The 15,809-nt window shown below is 41.2% G+C and overlaps 1 protein-coding gene across 3 annotated transcripts in view; it reads right to left on the reverse strand.

Moving 5' to 3' along the window:
- The window catches only part of LOC144731255 (sushi, von Willebrand factor type A, EGF and pentraxin domain-containing protein 1-like), a 61,681-nt gene that overhangs the window by 26,966 nt on the left and 18,906 nt on the right, over positions 1-15,809 (reverse strand). For all 3 annotated transcript variants that reach the window (XM_078612285.1, XM_078612283.1, XM_078612284.1), the window contains exons 11-19: positions 12,245-12,327; positions 9,926-10,028; positions 8,362-8,435; positions 5,897-5,993; positions 5,604-5,680; positions 2,964-3,060; positions 2,055-2,134; positions 956-1,129; positions 362-565 (exon numbers count right to left, since the gene is read on the reverse strand). In XM_078612285.1, coding sequence (XP_078468411.1) covers positions 362-565; positions 956-1,129; positions 2,055-2,134; positions 2,964-3,060; positions 5,604-5,680; positions 5,897-5,993; positions 8,362-8,435; positions 9,926-10,028; positions 12,245-12,327 — 989 coding nt within the window. The remainder of the gene's footprint in view (positions 1-361; positions 566-955; positions 1,130-2,054; positions 2,135-2,963; positions 3,061-5,603; positions 5,681-5,896; positions 5,994-8,361; positions 8,436-9,925; positions 10,029-12,244; positions 12,328-15,809) is intronic.

Genomic DNA, 15,809 nt, shown 5'->3' on the forward strand with positions numbered 1-15,809 from the left:
CATGTCTATGCTCCAAGCCTTCGTCAAACCCAAACTTAGCGATGGAAAATAGGGGGATAGTATGCTGTCATAGGCAGATACAATAAAAAAGCACTTGAGCTAGTATTTGAACAGGGAAATAGTTATCTGGAGATAATTGTGTTGAGTTCCCAAATGCAAGGGCAGCAGAACAGAAGGAGCAACCTGTAATTTAATAGTTGTCAACTGGGGGATTTGAAAATATACCTTAATTGCTAGAAAAGATTTGAGTAGAGTGTGATGAATGGGGAGAGGTACAGTATATGGGAGTAATTCATGGAGCATCTTGAAAATGGTGATGGACGCAAATAGGCATCTCAGCATAAAACCATACCGTACTTACGTGTGCAATTTATAGTGGGCTCAGTCCATTTGAAATGGCCTTCCGGACTCTTCTGGCAGTTGATTGTATTCAGTGGTCCCTCATTGGCCGAACTAAAGCCACGTTTGCATTTATATTCCACTGTTACACCAGCCTTAAAGTCTCTATTGTGGATAATCGGTTCCGCGTTCACTACTGCTGAGGGGTTGTCACACGTATCTGCCACTGTTTATAAACACGTGCATAATTTAGGAGTTAGCAGCTGTCTCACACTGTTATGCAAAAGCAATCCTTTAATTCATGACATTCATCATTGTAAATAATGGAAGAGTTAATTATCAATAGAGCAGTGGGCTAATGATGACACAATTCCAAGTTTAAATGTCTGTCAGCATTGACTTGGCCAAGCATCTGCCAGGATCATAAAAAATGGTACTGACTGGCGAGTAGAACTTTGTCGTGAATAAATATTTATTTGGGAGAACATTAGCTTGCATATTTCGATAATGATTTTCATGATTTTTTTTAAAAACTAACAGTGCTGTAAAGGAAACTCTTAGAAGGCAAAGTGTGGGAGGGTCTAGAATGCATGAACATGGTTACTTAAATACGTACTTTTGCAGTAGGGTTTTTCGCTACTCAATTTGCCTGTACGTAAGCATTCTATCGTTTGGTTTCCCACCAATACATAATTTTCATTGCAACTATATCTGATAAAAGTGTTGAATTGAACTGGCAGAGAAACGTCAAAACTTCCATTTTGAATATCAAGTTGGTCGCACGTCACCGCTGTTAAGAGAAAAACATAACACAACATCGACAATAGAAATTATCACAGAGGTCAGAGGAACCACACATCCTCTTATTATCTGAAGAGAGGATTTGTAAATAATTTGCGTTATGGGTATAATATTTTTCTTGACTAAAGTATAACTTCTCCGGCAAACTTTTTACCCTAAAATATGGCATCGCGGGTTTATTTGAGTCACGTCAAATGCATGATGCACATATCATGATGCAAAAAAATCTCTGAAAAAATATTGAAATGAACAGAGTGCATCACCAGAACTCTGCCGAGCTTGCGTGTACACCTGGGCCTACTTACCCTGTTAACCCCACTTATCTCCATGGGAAAGAAAAGATAAACATTACAATTACAATGTAATTAATCCAGAGAAACCTCATGCCCATGGACATCTTGGTCAACCATGTGCTATGTTAGTGTACTGATATTTACACATTGTTACACACTTAGTTGACAAATAAATAATGTAAGTCCACCATACAATATTTACAATTTTCCACCTCAGCTACAGTTCAGCTTTCAATATCTGCTTCATGTTTATGGTGACTCAGATGAAACTGTACTGTAGAGGTTTTTATGCATAATAACAGTATATTGTAAACATAGTTATTAAATTAGGTCCCAATTTTATGCTCTTAAATTAACTTGAGTAATATGTATTTATTATTAGCAGTGTGCACAAATGGTGCATAAAAGATTTGGCGGCCTGCGAGTGCAGCCACGAATCCCAAAGCATTGACCACTCTGCTTCTGAACAGACAATTGAGTGGCTAACAAATCTAAAATTACATATTTAATCTGCTATTAATCCATACGAAAGAAGGAGATTCCATCCGTAATGTAAAATCTCTCCCCCAAAAAGAGCCTGGCTCAGAGAGGTTTAACTATTTAACACTGTTTAATACTTACGTTTACAGATGGGTGCTTTTTCAATGGACCATTCTAGCGTCGGCAAGCACTCAGCTTCATTACTGCCAATTAAGGTATATCTGAAAAACATATGCACAAAACAGATACAAATCAGTTAGTGAAGTTCCCTTTCATAACACATTGGCACAGAATGAAAGAGATGCAAAAAAGAAGCGGAAAGCAGCTTGGAGTGCTTTCACAAAGCTGACTTTGGTCCTAAAAAGCAGCATATCAATGTCTAAAAAAACTCTTTTTAATCAGTGTTTACATTCTATAACATATACTTCAGAAACATTGTCAATAGAAATGTTGTTTTTTCAAAAGTCAAAATTGCGCAAAGAAGCATGGAGAGTGTTGACATCCCCAGCGTTTAACAGTACTCTCCTTTTTTGTATTTGGATTGTTAACCAACACTGGGTAAACAACATGTGCATTGTCGTTCTCTTCTAGCATGTGCACCTGTTGTTCTCTTTTAGCATGTGCACCTGTTTTTTTATTTTAGCCCCGCCCCCCCCAATACGTTCCATTCATTGGCTACCACATTCAGATAAGCCCCTCCCCCCCCCTCCTCCCCCCTTAACTTGTATTTAAGAACTTGTATCTTGGAATTTTTGTCTCACTTGATACAGTAAATCTTACTGTGACGTCCCACCTGATGTCGGAGACTTGTGTTGCCTCCGAAACGTCGTGATTTATTATTTTATTTCTATTATTATTTTTATTTATTTTTATTTTTTACCTACGTAACTTTACAGAAAAAACCTAAGAGTATATACACATCAAATACCATGCTGATACAAATTAGGGTTTGAATATAAAACGGCACTGAAAATGAGCATTGCTTTGTAAGTCTAAATTAAAACAAACGAATGCCTTTTGACAATGGATGTAACAGTCATATAATCTTACCCTTCATCACAAAAAAAATTCACTTGACTGCCAACGTTAACGTTGGTATCGTCAATTTTCAAATTTTCTGAAAGTGTTATCTTTTTGCACTTTTTTTCTGAAAAATACACAGACAGACACATACCACAGTTATGTTTAACATGTCAGCTAAAACAGTGATATATGTGCTGGGCATAATTAAGGTTAATGTGAAAATAGGATTTCTGCATCGCTGGATCAGTGATCAGGCAACAGTATTAATTATCCTTGATCCGTACCCACTGTGTGTGTGTGTTCATATTGGACACCTTATGTAATCACATGTATCTTGGGTGGCTAGAACCTTGTTCTTCCACCTTAGAATTATTTCCCGACTGAGTTGATTCCCGTCACCAAATGATTTAGAGACTGTTCCATGCTTTTGTGTTCTCCCGACTTGATCACTGCAACACGTTACTGTTCTGGATTCTGGATAAGGTGCTGGGTAGACTCCAGCTCCTTCAGAATGCAGCTGCAATCGTCTTTAGACACACTTAGTTTTACGAGCACATCACACACCTGGTCTCTTGTCTTTGCACTAGCTACCATTCAAGTATCGAGTGGATTATAAGACCCGCTGCTGACCTGCAAGGCCCTCACAATGGGTTTGCAGAAACTGAGCCGGGTTTACACTCCAACGAGGTCCCTGAGATCATCTGATCACCTTCTAAGTACTCCGAGGTTAAGTCTCATTTCCTGGGGCGATTGGGCTTTTTCTAGTACAGCTCCAAAGCTATAGAATTGTAACATGGGTCCTCAGATACGGTCGACCTTTATAACATACTAGCGGGAAGTACCTGGCGTTGCCTGGGGGAAAATATATTTCAAAACTTCTCTCAAACGATAACATATACATACACAAATACTAAGCTATTGTGAAAGCCCGGCGTGTGGTTTGTCTGTCCATTTGTCCATCAACAAAATTATAAGAGGCTTGCAGAAGTCCAAAAAGTTATAGAAAGTGGGGCTGGGCTGCTATACCCCCCCGCCACCGCCCGCTCGACAGTAGCAGTAACTACAAACTTTACAGTAGTATCTACCTACTCTACAGTAGTATCTACCCACTCTATCATCGTATATACCGACTCTTTTATAGTATGTATCGACTCTATAATAGTACTAACTTCACAGAGTGTAGTGGTGAGGACTAGTCCCGTGCAGAGCCCCCGGCCTCGCCTAGATTGCCCAGCTGGCCGAGGTGGCACGTTTGCAGGCTGGGGCTGGGCTGTTACCCCCCCCCCACTCTACAGTAATAGTATCTAAGGGCTATAGTAGTAGTATCTACCAACCCTATAGTAGTAAGTCCACACATTGGGGTGGTGGAGGGGAGGACATCACACTTTGAATAATTTACCTCAACGTTGTGTGTATTTTTTTTGCATTTCTAACGCGAATGCGAATTCCCCCCTCCCCCCACCGATCGCGTGTGTGCGTTGCAAGGGGTAACCACGGGTCTTGTTTCGCGCATGCGCAGATACGTGCTCTGGCGCCACCCTGTGCTTATAATAGGAAAAAATTGTTAATGTAACTACTTTAAAGATGACAGATATAAAATACGAATAGGACTGGCTCACCACCGGGCTTAATCGCGTGGTATCTGGGTATTTTTTTAAAATATAAACCCCACAGTTTGTGAGTTAAATCCGTTGCAAGTCGCGTCCACACACAGACACACAGAAGACAGAAAGACAGACAAAAAATTACTTATATAGGTAAGATGAATATAAATATGGGCATGACAATGGGCATGAGTAAATGAATATGAGCATGAAAATGGGAATAAGCCAATCGGAGCTGGTGAATTCCATCCAATCAAAAGGCGGGAGAGGGTATTTATGCATTGGGATCTCCAGGTTAATTTTGGCTTACAAACGTAAATTAGTATTACTTTTAATCTTGCACTCAACTCACTAACTATGGAGAGCAGCGTTGTACTGGCTAGTTCACTGGGAGAACCAAGTATAATTCCTGTCCATATACAGTAGGAATTATACGAACCCGGTCAACTCAGCCTTAATTTTAAACGACTGTACTTCGGTGTGGTTGACACGTACTCTAGAGAGTCAAAGGTGGTTTAGGCATAATTCGGCCAACAAAACTCACCCCCTTTGGTGCAGAGTCCACATTAGGTCAAGTAAAAGTGCCTTCTCAAGCGGTCAATGGGGCACTCATCTCTGAGCTAGTCGGGGCTTGCAAAACAAACTACGCTCTATCTATGAGTAAATAGGTAATATTTTTCACGTGAATAAAATAACTTAACACAAAGGCTTTTATAGGCCATTACCTGGAGCTCAATATATTCTAACAACACTGATTAGTGATATATGAACCAGTCCTGAGAACCATCTGCAGCAACCCTCAATGATCAGTGTGATGAAGTATGGTCAAACAAATCTTCGGTGGGAGGAGGCCTTCATCCAGAAGTGGATTAACAAAGGGTTGTACATTAATGTTACTAAGAAAATGCCGAAAATGTTCTGGCTGGTGTAGTGATGTGCACGATTCACATTGCAGTGATTTGGACCAGGTTCTATCACATTTGACGATTGTATTGCAAAAGGGATAACACGAGTAACGGATCAATAGTGTTAATGGCAGAAACCAACAATGTGCATCACTTACGTATACATTTTGGAGCGGGATGAGACCACTGCTTATTGGCTTGACAGACAGCACTCGCAAATCCCTCCAACTCGTAACTTTAACAAGAAGCATTCTGTTTAAGCATTGCTCATCTCATGAGGGGTAATTACAATACAAAACCATTTAAGTGAAAAACTTAATACAGCACTGCAAGACATCTACATTATCAGGTGTTGGTACTTTCCCAGATGGTGTCAAAACATGCCTTCAATTTATTTTCTACACGTAAAATACACAATTTATTCATATCAATTTGTTAATTTAATGCTCACCCACTCTTGCAGGTAAAGGTGATAGTTTCTCCAAATATGTTCGACGGAGCCGTATATCGTAGATTGCTAATTTCATTTGGGTAGTTGCATGTTACCACTGAGAAAACAATTAAGAGAACATGAGCCTATGGTGGTCAACGTCACATTATTTGTAGCATCAGCATTGTTATTTTATATCAAGCACTCGATCCCTGTAATTGCTTGACAAGACGAAACTTAAACTACCTTTTAAATGCCAAATGTTGGATTTATAACATGAACTTGTTATATATGTAAATGCAAAAGGCCAATTAACACAAATATACTTCACTTTTTCCAAAGTCTTCCTGAATAATACACTCCTAGAACATGTTGTCATATAAAATACCCTCCTTAATTCTGATACAATGAAAGTCATGAAAACACCCATCCATAGGCAGTAGACAGATCTAATGTGGATTCAGAATCGATCAATTTTATTAACTTTTCTAGGATTGGAGAAAAGTCAAGACCATAGAAGCAATCTCTACCAAGGCGGACTGTTTCCCACCTAATGATTTGTTTTGAATATAGAGATACCAACGAATATATACTCTGGCGTATCTCAGAGCACTTTACATCATATCTCATCTCAACACATTTAAAAGGGCACCGCCAATGGCAGGTGTCCCTGTGGACACTAGATGACTCAGCACCTGGCCTGCAAACGGGCATTAGGCTGCCAGTAGGGGGCGATAATTGTTTTTGTTTAGTTGTTCTTTCTTAAAAGGTATGTTATTAACAACAAATAAACAGGTACATACAGAGGCGATGAAAGAGGGTTGACACCAGCATAAACAAATTACGGAGTACAGTGCAATGGAAACCTGTCTAAACCATATGTTTAAATAAACTCCACAACCCTGGTGTCTCCCTAAGCTCAGATACCCCTGTGGGACTAGAAAAAAAGGGGGGAAGGGGGGAGTGCCTAAATGCTCTAATGAATGCCCTTTAAGCATCAATGTCCACTGGAAGAGAGGTAGTGAAGGGGTTCCATATTTGGTGGGAAGCTTCCTCCCTGACCTATTAGTTTTGCACTTAGATGCTCTAGAGCGGCAATTTTTTACAATTTATCGACCCATTCCTGCAGTGTTGGGGGAGCATGGTCTTTTCAGTTGGCCATAATGGTGCGTTTTGCCATAACATTGAAAATTTTGAATAATGTATTTGCCTCCCTGGAAAGGCATTGATGTTTCAACCTCAACAGGGACATTTCTGGTGAGGGTGAGATGCTTGTTTTGTGAATGTAATTAAAGTAGCAAGTGATCATTTGAAACAAAGTGTTAATGTCTGGACATTCCCAAAAGGAATATCTTAGTTTGAGGAGTGTCCAGAGCATCGTGGGCAGTTGGGGGTGGTTGTTCTGTCGCATTTGGGTCGTATATGGTTAGTTAATAGCTATAGAGACATTTTTATTGGGTTTTTCTGAGGGGGGGGGGGGAGAGAAGATTTTGTAGCATACGAGCCCAGATTGTCTCCTTTGGCACTTTCTACTGGGTGGGGTACCATTAAAAAAAACCAGGTTTAGTCGGTTTTCGTTTTTTTGTTTAGTTTTAACGTGTAATCCTAATTGAGTAGTTTGCGGATGTTTTTATTTGGCAACATTTGCACCATGACATCGGCACACAATGGCCAACTCTTGCGATCATGTGACGAGATCTGTAGCATCCACTGTGAAGCGGATATTTTACGAGTAATACACCCACAGTATTAATCAGTGCGGTCACTGGATATGAACCATCACCCTCTGCATCAAGCGCGAAATGAGCTATAACTAGGCCTTCCTGAAATTTGTTTAGACTCAGTGAGGCTATTCTGGATAAATAACTGATGAAATTAAGGGAGGTAGGAGATTTTTCCCGATGCCTAGACTTGTGCAAACGCTGACAAGCTCCCCTTCCTCTCGCGGTTTTGCTGTCCCCCCTTCCCAGAAACCCCCAACACGTTGTGCCGGACTTGTGTGCGTACTTCAATCAAACATTGTAAAAAAATGGAAGTCGGAGAATTTTTGGTGAGATCGGTATTTGATGTGCTCTGTGAGAATGACTGAGATTTCCTCATTACTCGATGTTCTTCATTCTCAGCCGGTCCCTGGAATTCACAAACCCCCCCTTGTTTGCATCTCTTCCTTTGGTTTTGTTATTTGTTGAAGTCACCCTTGTAAGAGATATCTGCTGTCTCAGTGTTCTCACCTGGTAAATTTTCAGGTGCATGAATACTTGCCAGTGACATTTCCTAATCGAGATTTGGGCTCGGACTGAAGCGTTGTGGTTTATATTTGCCAATTATTTTAGTGTCCAACAAGTCTATTTCACAGAAAATGCTAAACTTGATTAAGTCCCAACAAACACAACTGGGCAGCTGTTGGAAATTCACCGTCACCTCTATACAAACTCAGTCTGTGAGGCGATTACGCGACTTTATTCTACATAGCTGCAACTATTTACCTTTGCAATGAAAAGGAGTCCAACGCCCGTTTTCTTGACAACGAATAGCATTATTGGAGGTCGTTAATTCATACCTTTGTAAGAAAAAAAGTCAGAAAAACAATGTAATAACTTACATATAGTGTATAATTTCACAGCATTAACAAAAGGAAAGTTAAAATATTGTTAAAATAAGATTTGTTGAAATATTTAAACACAGAGCTGGATCCTGAATGGGGAATTATGTATTAGGGACTGGCAGTGATATAATCTTGTGAGGACAGTCACATGATGGGGCCCAAGCAGGAATCTCGGGTTAAGATAGATAAGCTACAGAAACACATGTTTGAGGTTGGAAGATGGGGTTGGTTGATGGAACCAGCAGATAACCTATAGCTGAAGAGGGCTATATTTTATAATGAAAAAGCAAAATACCAATTGGTCTAAATTAGCTTTCTATCAGTGAATATTATCTGTCACGACATATGAATTAGAAACATGGACATTGACCAAGTAGTTTAATAAAAGCCGAAAAGTGCGAAAATATAAATGGAGAGATCTATGCCTGGAATTACACTGAAATATAGAAAAAGGAACAAGGATTAGAGAATGCATGCAAGTCGGAGACATCAGATTGACTGTTAATAAAAGTGGACGTGGGCTATAAGGGATGATGGTAACACGTTAGTGGCAGCCCATGGAGGGAACACATGTGAGAGGATGACCACTGTGGAGATGAAGCAATGAAATCAGTTTTCAGTTTTTCTAGTTGCATCACAGGGAAGGGAGAGATGCCTTCGGATTGCGGATGACGTAATTCACAGAATACACACGCATGGGCAGTGCTTTTAGACTGGACATAAGCATAATCACAATAAAACGGTTGCGAGTTCAAATCTTACTTTGAGGGTTAACCTGGCACAATTTTCTTTTGGGGTCGATTAATTGAATACCACTTCACGGAAAGACTTAAACTAAACTATTTTCTTCCTGTTTTTCAAAAGCCACCTAGTGACAAATGAACTCAACGAAGTGGCGTATTATGTGGAAATTCATAGCAGCCAAATAATGTAAACACATGTTTCTAAATGTAAAGGGAAAAACTGGACAACCCGGAGAAAAATCCATACCATTATGGGGAGAAAATGCAAAGTCCAAATATACAGGCATCAGGGTCCAGATCAAACCCGCGACCTCATGCAAACCTGGCGAAAAAGATAACATCTCGCCACCGTGACACCCTTAAGGAGAGGCATTCCTCCAATATAAGATTTACGAACATATACCATCACTGAAACCGCGCCAATCCATTGCATGTTGATGCAGACAGCAGGGAAAGACTTTAACTTGATGTGCAGCTTCAATTTGTGTGCTTATTGCCATTCTGCTCACCAGCCTCACAGAATGATAATTATTAATCTTGAAATATCAATGGATTAACTCCGCAGGTCTCATAACCACGTTGCAATAAAAGTTTAAATCCACAAGATGGTCTGGATGGATGGCATGAAAGTAAGTATTTTTCCACCATCTGGGCTTCATGGACATACATTGCAGTGAATGTTATAATAAGAAAACAACTCACCCAGTATTGCATTGGCATGAGACGCTTTTACCATAAGCAAAATGAGAAGGGTATTGACCACTGCATATACCATTGGTAATTTCTGGCCGTCCACAATTGACCTCTGTAAATAAAGCGGAAAGATTATGGCTTTCAACAGTTTGTAAACTTTGTCTAAACCGTCATGACCACACAATAGAATAATAATTTTTTCTCCATGCTTTTGTCTACGTGTCTCTTTTATATGGACATTCCTTGTGTGTTCTTCCTCTATCTGACTATCTCTTCATGTCTCTTATGCCTCTACCCGTGATCGCTATGAAGTGAGTCAGTCCGGTTACCAAACTGGCAAACTGGACTTAACCTGGATTCCCACAGCAGCCTCACCAAGCCAATCCAGTTCCGAAGGGGACATGTCGCCCCTTGGCAATGTTCAGGAACTAAATGCCAAATTAGTATTGGTTTCTGACCTTTAAAAGGGTATTTTTCTTGCCGTTTATCTCTAACTGATCATATTAAAGATGTCAATTTTGCCTAGATGACGATATTAGTTGTGTTTAAGGTAACACGAAAACATGTAACGGGTAGAAGTGTGAGAAGGCGATTGTTTCCCATCCAAGTGGTCTCTTTAAAATGGGCCTTTTGAGTCACTTTTATGAGGTAAAATGTAGTGGTGCAGCCCTGCATTTGCAATATCTTTTATTGTGGCATAGTGTGATCTTACCCAAGCATACCTTAAACTAATGAAAGGGAACCTACAGCCCAGGGGCCAGATGCGGCTCATTAATTTATTGCATACGGAAAGTGGCCAAATAAGACCTACCACTTTTAAACGTCCCACAAAAATGATGCATCGCTGCGAGCATATTGTCCATGCTAATCAGGTACTGGAGGAGAATATTTTCTACTTGACAACACTTTCAATTTTTTTCACGTTTTTATATATTTCAGTAAGGGTCTGGTACAGAGCACAAACCACGATGTGAGGGGAGGAGGGTGGTGGAGTACAGAACTCCGCAGACAGAAGTCCAAACGCTGTGCTCCTGAGTTTAGAGGCGGGAGATTGGGCTCGCTGCCCCACCGAGTGGAGACCGCGAGCGGGGTATGTGTACTTTTATGTGGGACTGAGGAAGGTGAGGGAAGAAGAAGTTAACCTTTTCCCATTTCGAGACACCTGCTAGTTGCAGGGTGGATCCCATTCACCACTGAATCCCGGAACACACAAGTAGTTAATGTAAACTTTAGTTAGAGGCGTAGCACCGCTGTTTTTAAAGAAATTGTACTCTCCGCAGACCATTGTAGCAACACGTGCCAAACTGTGCCACACCCCCTCCTGCATGACCTTTTACTTCCAATTCTATTCCGATGACGTACACGATGATGTATAGGTACGTCATTGGAATGGGAAAGGGTTAAGTAGGGAGTAGAGGGAGCAGGAGGAATAAGTGGGGGAGGGGGGGAGAGGGGAAAAAGGGTGGGGGGGGGGTTCTAACTTTACCGCTCATTCACTTCCGTCACCTGTTTTTAATGATCACGTAGCCGGGATCATATCAATAATCCAATTCTGAGCTAAATCTATCCGATCCAGGATGTCAAGAAATGTATTAAAATGACTCGGTCGATCCAACCCAGTACGGTTTAGATGTTATTTTAAGTTACAAGCTTGTAACTATGAACTGGACTTGGCCATCAGATTATACAAACATTGGACTGAGCACGAGAGGATAAATTGTAGTACTTGTGATCTACACAAATGATGACTAAAGGAAGGATTAAGGCGAATGTAAAGAAGACACAAGTAATAAGCATAGCAAATGCAATGATACATTTTTGACAAAAGTATTGATTTTAGATTTTTTTCTGATCCATAATTGTGGTAAAGAATTTAAGAGCAACGGGCAGTCACCCAAAGTTTAAGTGTAAAAAGATTGAGTTAGTGAGGAATCCCTCTATACAATTCGCTCTTCTATACTGCATAAAAATACGAACTTTCACTATTATTAAATGACAATGTATTTTAAACATTAACACTTAGATATTTGTTTTAAACATTTGGTGTGATGAAATTATATTTCATATATAACTCAACAATTGCATGTATTTAACAGGGCTTTAACCCTCAATTAATATGGATGGAAATACCTTGATGCAGCAATATTGTTACAATCTGATTTTGTATTCCAATCAAATTTGATTGTTGACATCTCATGCTAATTTCGCAATCCTTCAAATTGTGTGGATTGCGGATCCATCATTTTACAATTATGACCCAATCCGATGGTAAACACCGACCAACAGAACTGCTCCCACTGCTACAATTATTTTAACGTCAGTGATTACCTTGACAATCTACTCTTGGGACAGACCACATCCCATTGTTCAGGCATCGAGTATTCACTTGTCGTTCTCCATTGATGTGAAACCTGTAATCATGAATGTAAAGAAATAAAATCATTTGAAAGTCACTAATGTATTGCGTTATGAGGTGGCACTGTGATTGTAGTGGTGGACACAATTGGAAGGTTTTGAGTTTACATCGTGGTCAATTACCCATTTATCCTCAACCCCTGTTGTCAGTAATGCACAGGAAGTCAACAGTGGGAATCCTATGAATAAACTTGTGCCCACCTTGGGAATGTGAAATTTCCACTGTTGGGTTTGTTGTTTAACAACGTTAGGATAAAAAGTGCTGAACAGCTTACGCGGTAATATAATTAATGCACCCACTTGTCAATTTATAAATGATTAAACATATATTCAGATAGTATATAATAACTCCAATGGAGAAGACGCATGTATGTTTAACATTTCTATTTAGTTTTCTTGTATGTTATGAATATTGTCTCTGCTGTATTGTTTGAACCATTGTTCAGTATTTGGTTTGCAATTACTTCCTTGCCGAGTAATAATCTCAAATACCCATTTGCTTTGTTACCTCAACATGTATTGCATGGGGGATACAGTATAAAAATAATTATGGATCAGGGAAAGCAATGAATATGCGCATCACTCGAATGCTTGTAAGGGCAGGGAGATGTTGACTGACTTTTAACTGTGACGCACTGGGTTCAATGGTTGGAAGCTCACAGTCAACGCAACTCTATATAATTTGACTAGCGGCCTATAGAAACTACATTTTTTTCTGGTTTCCACACACTGTAGCTGTGTGTGTACCAATTCTGTGCTGACATTTTCCCATGCAGTATTTTCATAATCCTTTACTCTTCCTTTTGTCATCACTACAAGGATTTACCAAGTGTAGTAACCACAGATGCACCTACTGCTTTGCAAGGGCTATGGTTGGGCAGAGCATTAATTGCCCACCCTTGTGAGGCCCTTATTCTAAGTCGTGGCTCAGCTCTGGTTTATCCTTGAATACTTGGGCTCAATTCAGGCGTAAGGCGCTCTCTTTTTTTCAAAAACACATGAGTGGCTCAGCTATAGCTTGGCTCAGACTGAGCACATTGAAATTCTGAGCATGGCGAAGTTGATGCTTAGGGCTGACTCAAGTTGGTGAGATGTTAACTACCTCACCTGGTATACAGGAGGTCGTGGGTTCTATCCTGACGCCTATATATTTGGAGTTTGCATGTTCTCCCCATTGTTATGAGGATTTTTATTCCAGGTCCTCCGGTTTTCCTCTCCACATTTAGAATCAAATATTTAGAGTATTTGGCTGCTATCAATTTCCACATGAGTCACTTCATTGGGCTATCATTTGTGGCCAGGTTGCTTTTGAAAAATAGCTTTATAGCTCAGTGGGCCTTACCTGGTAATATGAAAAAAATAGTTTATAGTTTTATAAGTTTTTTTAATCATTGCTTTGTGATGGCCCACTTGAGCCACAACCAAGATTGAGCTGGGCGTGACTAAGAATACAGGCCTAAGTGTAAGCTGCAGACTGTTTCTTCCACATCACCAAAGATTATGGCAAATCCGCTGAATGAATGGCATGTTTAAGCATCAAATACAAGTTTTGGTCAAGATATAGTGACGTAAATGGAGTCACTATGGCGTTTCGCGCCAGCTACTGTCACAATAGTGGAATTGTGCGTCTTGAGCCTTTCTCTGGCACCAGAGTAGGAATGGCATGGGAGCGGGCCCTAGAGGGCATAGTTCTGGTGACGGCCAGAGGGAGGGAAAGTGAGGACGTGGCAGCCTGGGTGAACCCGAGAGGGCACGTGACCGGGACAGGGTAGCGAGGCGTGAGAGACACGTGATGCTCGGTCGAGAACCTTCCGGTGGAATCCAGAAGGGGGCGTAGCCGAGGGCGGAGCAAGGCCATGCTCAGGCGCATAAAAGGGAAGTCCTGAGAGCAATCGCCACTGTCTGCTGGAATGGAACCCTCGGTGCAACGTCTCTTCGGTCTTTGGTCATTACGCTCGGCTTCGTGGGTCAGGCAGTGTGTTGCTGACCTGACCCCTTTATGTAGTTACCCTGTTGGGGTCTAGTAACTGTGTACGTTTATGTAGAAACCCTGTTGGGGTGTTATAATAAATGTGTTGCCTCCAAAGTCAAGTGTGTGCGTCCATAGAACCCACTACAAGGATATAAGGTTTCTAAGGCAAATACTACCTAGACGAGTGGAGAATTGCTTTTCAAAAAGACCAACAGTTATTGCTTATGAAAATTAATGCAATGCAAAAATAAAAATTCCATTTGTATAATATGTATATTCTTGTGTAAACTATTCTTTATCCCCACCGAAGGACCATAACCTTATCAAGGTGGTGGGATTTGTATGTTCCAATAACCCTCAGAGCTATGTCGCGTGGAGTCTTGTACTCCTCGTAGGGTCTCCCTTGGCGAACAGCTCTGAGGGAAGGTTCCAGACAAATACCAGTCCAATTCAAAAGCCCCTCATGAATGGTTCTGAAATATAAAAATCAGAGAACCTCGCTCGTCAAGGTATACTGGGACACCCCCCTGGAGCTAGGCCCAGGGGTGGTGTTCACCGGCAAGCACCTTGTGGCCGGGTGACCCACATAACCCAGTCAGGCCCAGCCCAAAATGGCTGTGGGGCCATCCTTTGGGCCCACCATCCACAGGACAATGGGTGAGGAGCGGATACGATGCCAGTATGGCAGGGAGAGGGATGGTCTCGGACAGACTGGACCTTGGCAATGGACACTACCTATTGAGACGTAGAATGTCACATCACTGGTGGGGAAGGAGCCGGAGCAGGTGGAGGTGTAAAAGTATCAACTAGATATAGTCGATCTCACGTCCACACACAGCATTGGAACTGGAACCAAACTTATGAATCGGGGGTGGTCTCTATCCTATTCCGGAGTAACCCCTAGTGAGAAGCCCCAGGCGGGTGTGGGTGGGATACTTACAAGTGCCCGGCTGGGTGCTGTTCAGTTGGAGTTTGTCCCAGTGGATGAGAGGGTCGACTCAATGAGACTTCGTGTCTCAGAAAGGACAACTCCGACTGTTGTCTGTGATTATGCACCAAACAGCAGTTCAGAGTATTTGCCCTTCTTGGAGATGGCGGGTGCAGTGCTCGATAGATTGCCGCCTACCAACTCCATAGTCTTACTGGCTGACTTCAATGCTCACATGGGAAACAATAAAGACGACTGGAGAGACATGATTGGGAAGAATGCCCCCCCTGAATGGTGAGATGTTTTTAGAATTCTGTGCTAGTCATGGAATGGCAATAACAAACACCATGTTCAAACACAAGGATGATGATATGTTAGCATGGTACCAGAGCAACTTGGGCCAAAGATCAATGATTTACTTTATAGTTGTATCATAGGACCTAAGGCCGTATGTTCTGGACACTCAGGTGAAGAGGCACAAAGCTGTCAACTGATCACCATCTGGTGGTAAGTTGGATCCGATGCTTGGGGCATGGACCAGAGAGACGTGGAAGGCCCAAACGAATAGTATGGGTTTT

Source organism: Lampetra planeri, chromosome 38 (genome assembly GCF_965212315.1).
Source record: "Lampetra planeri chromosome 38, kcLamPlan1.2.h2, whole genome shotgun sequence".
Classification (NCBI taxonomy): domain Eukaryota; kingdom Metazoa; phylum Chordata; class Hyperoartia; order Petromyzontiformes; family Petromyzontidae; genus Lampetra; species Lampetra planeri.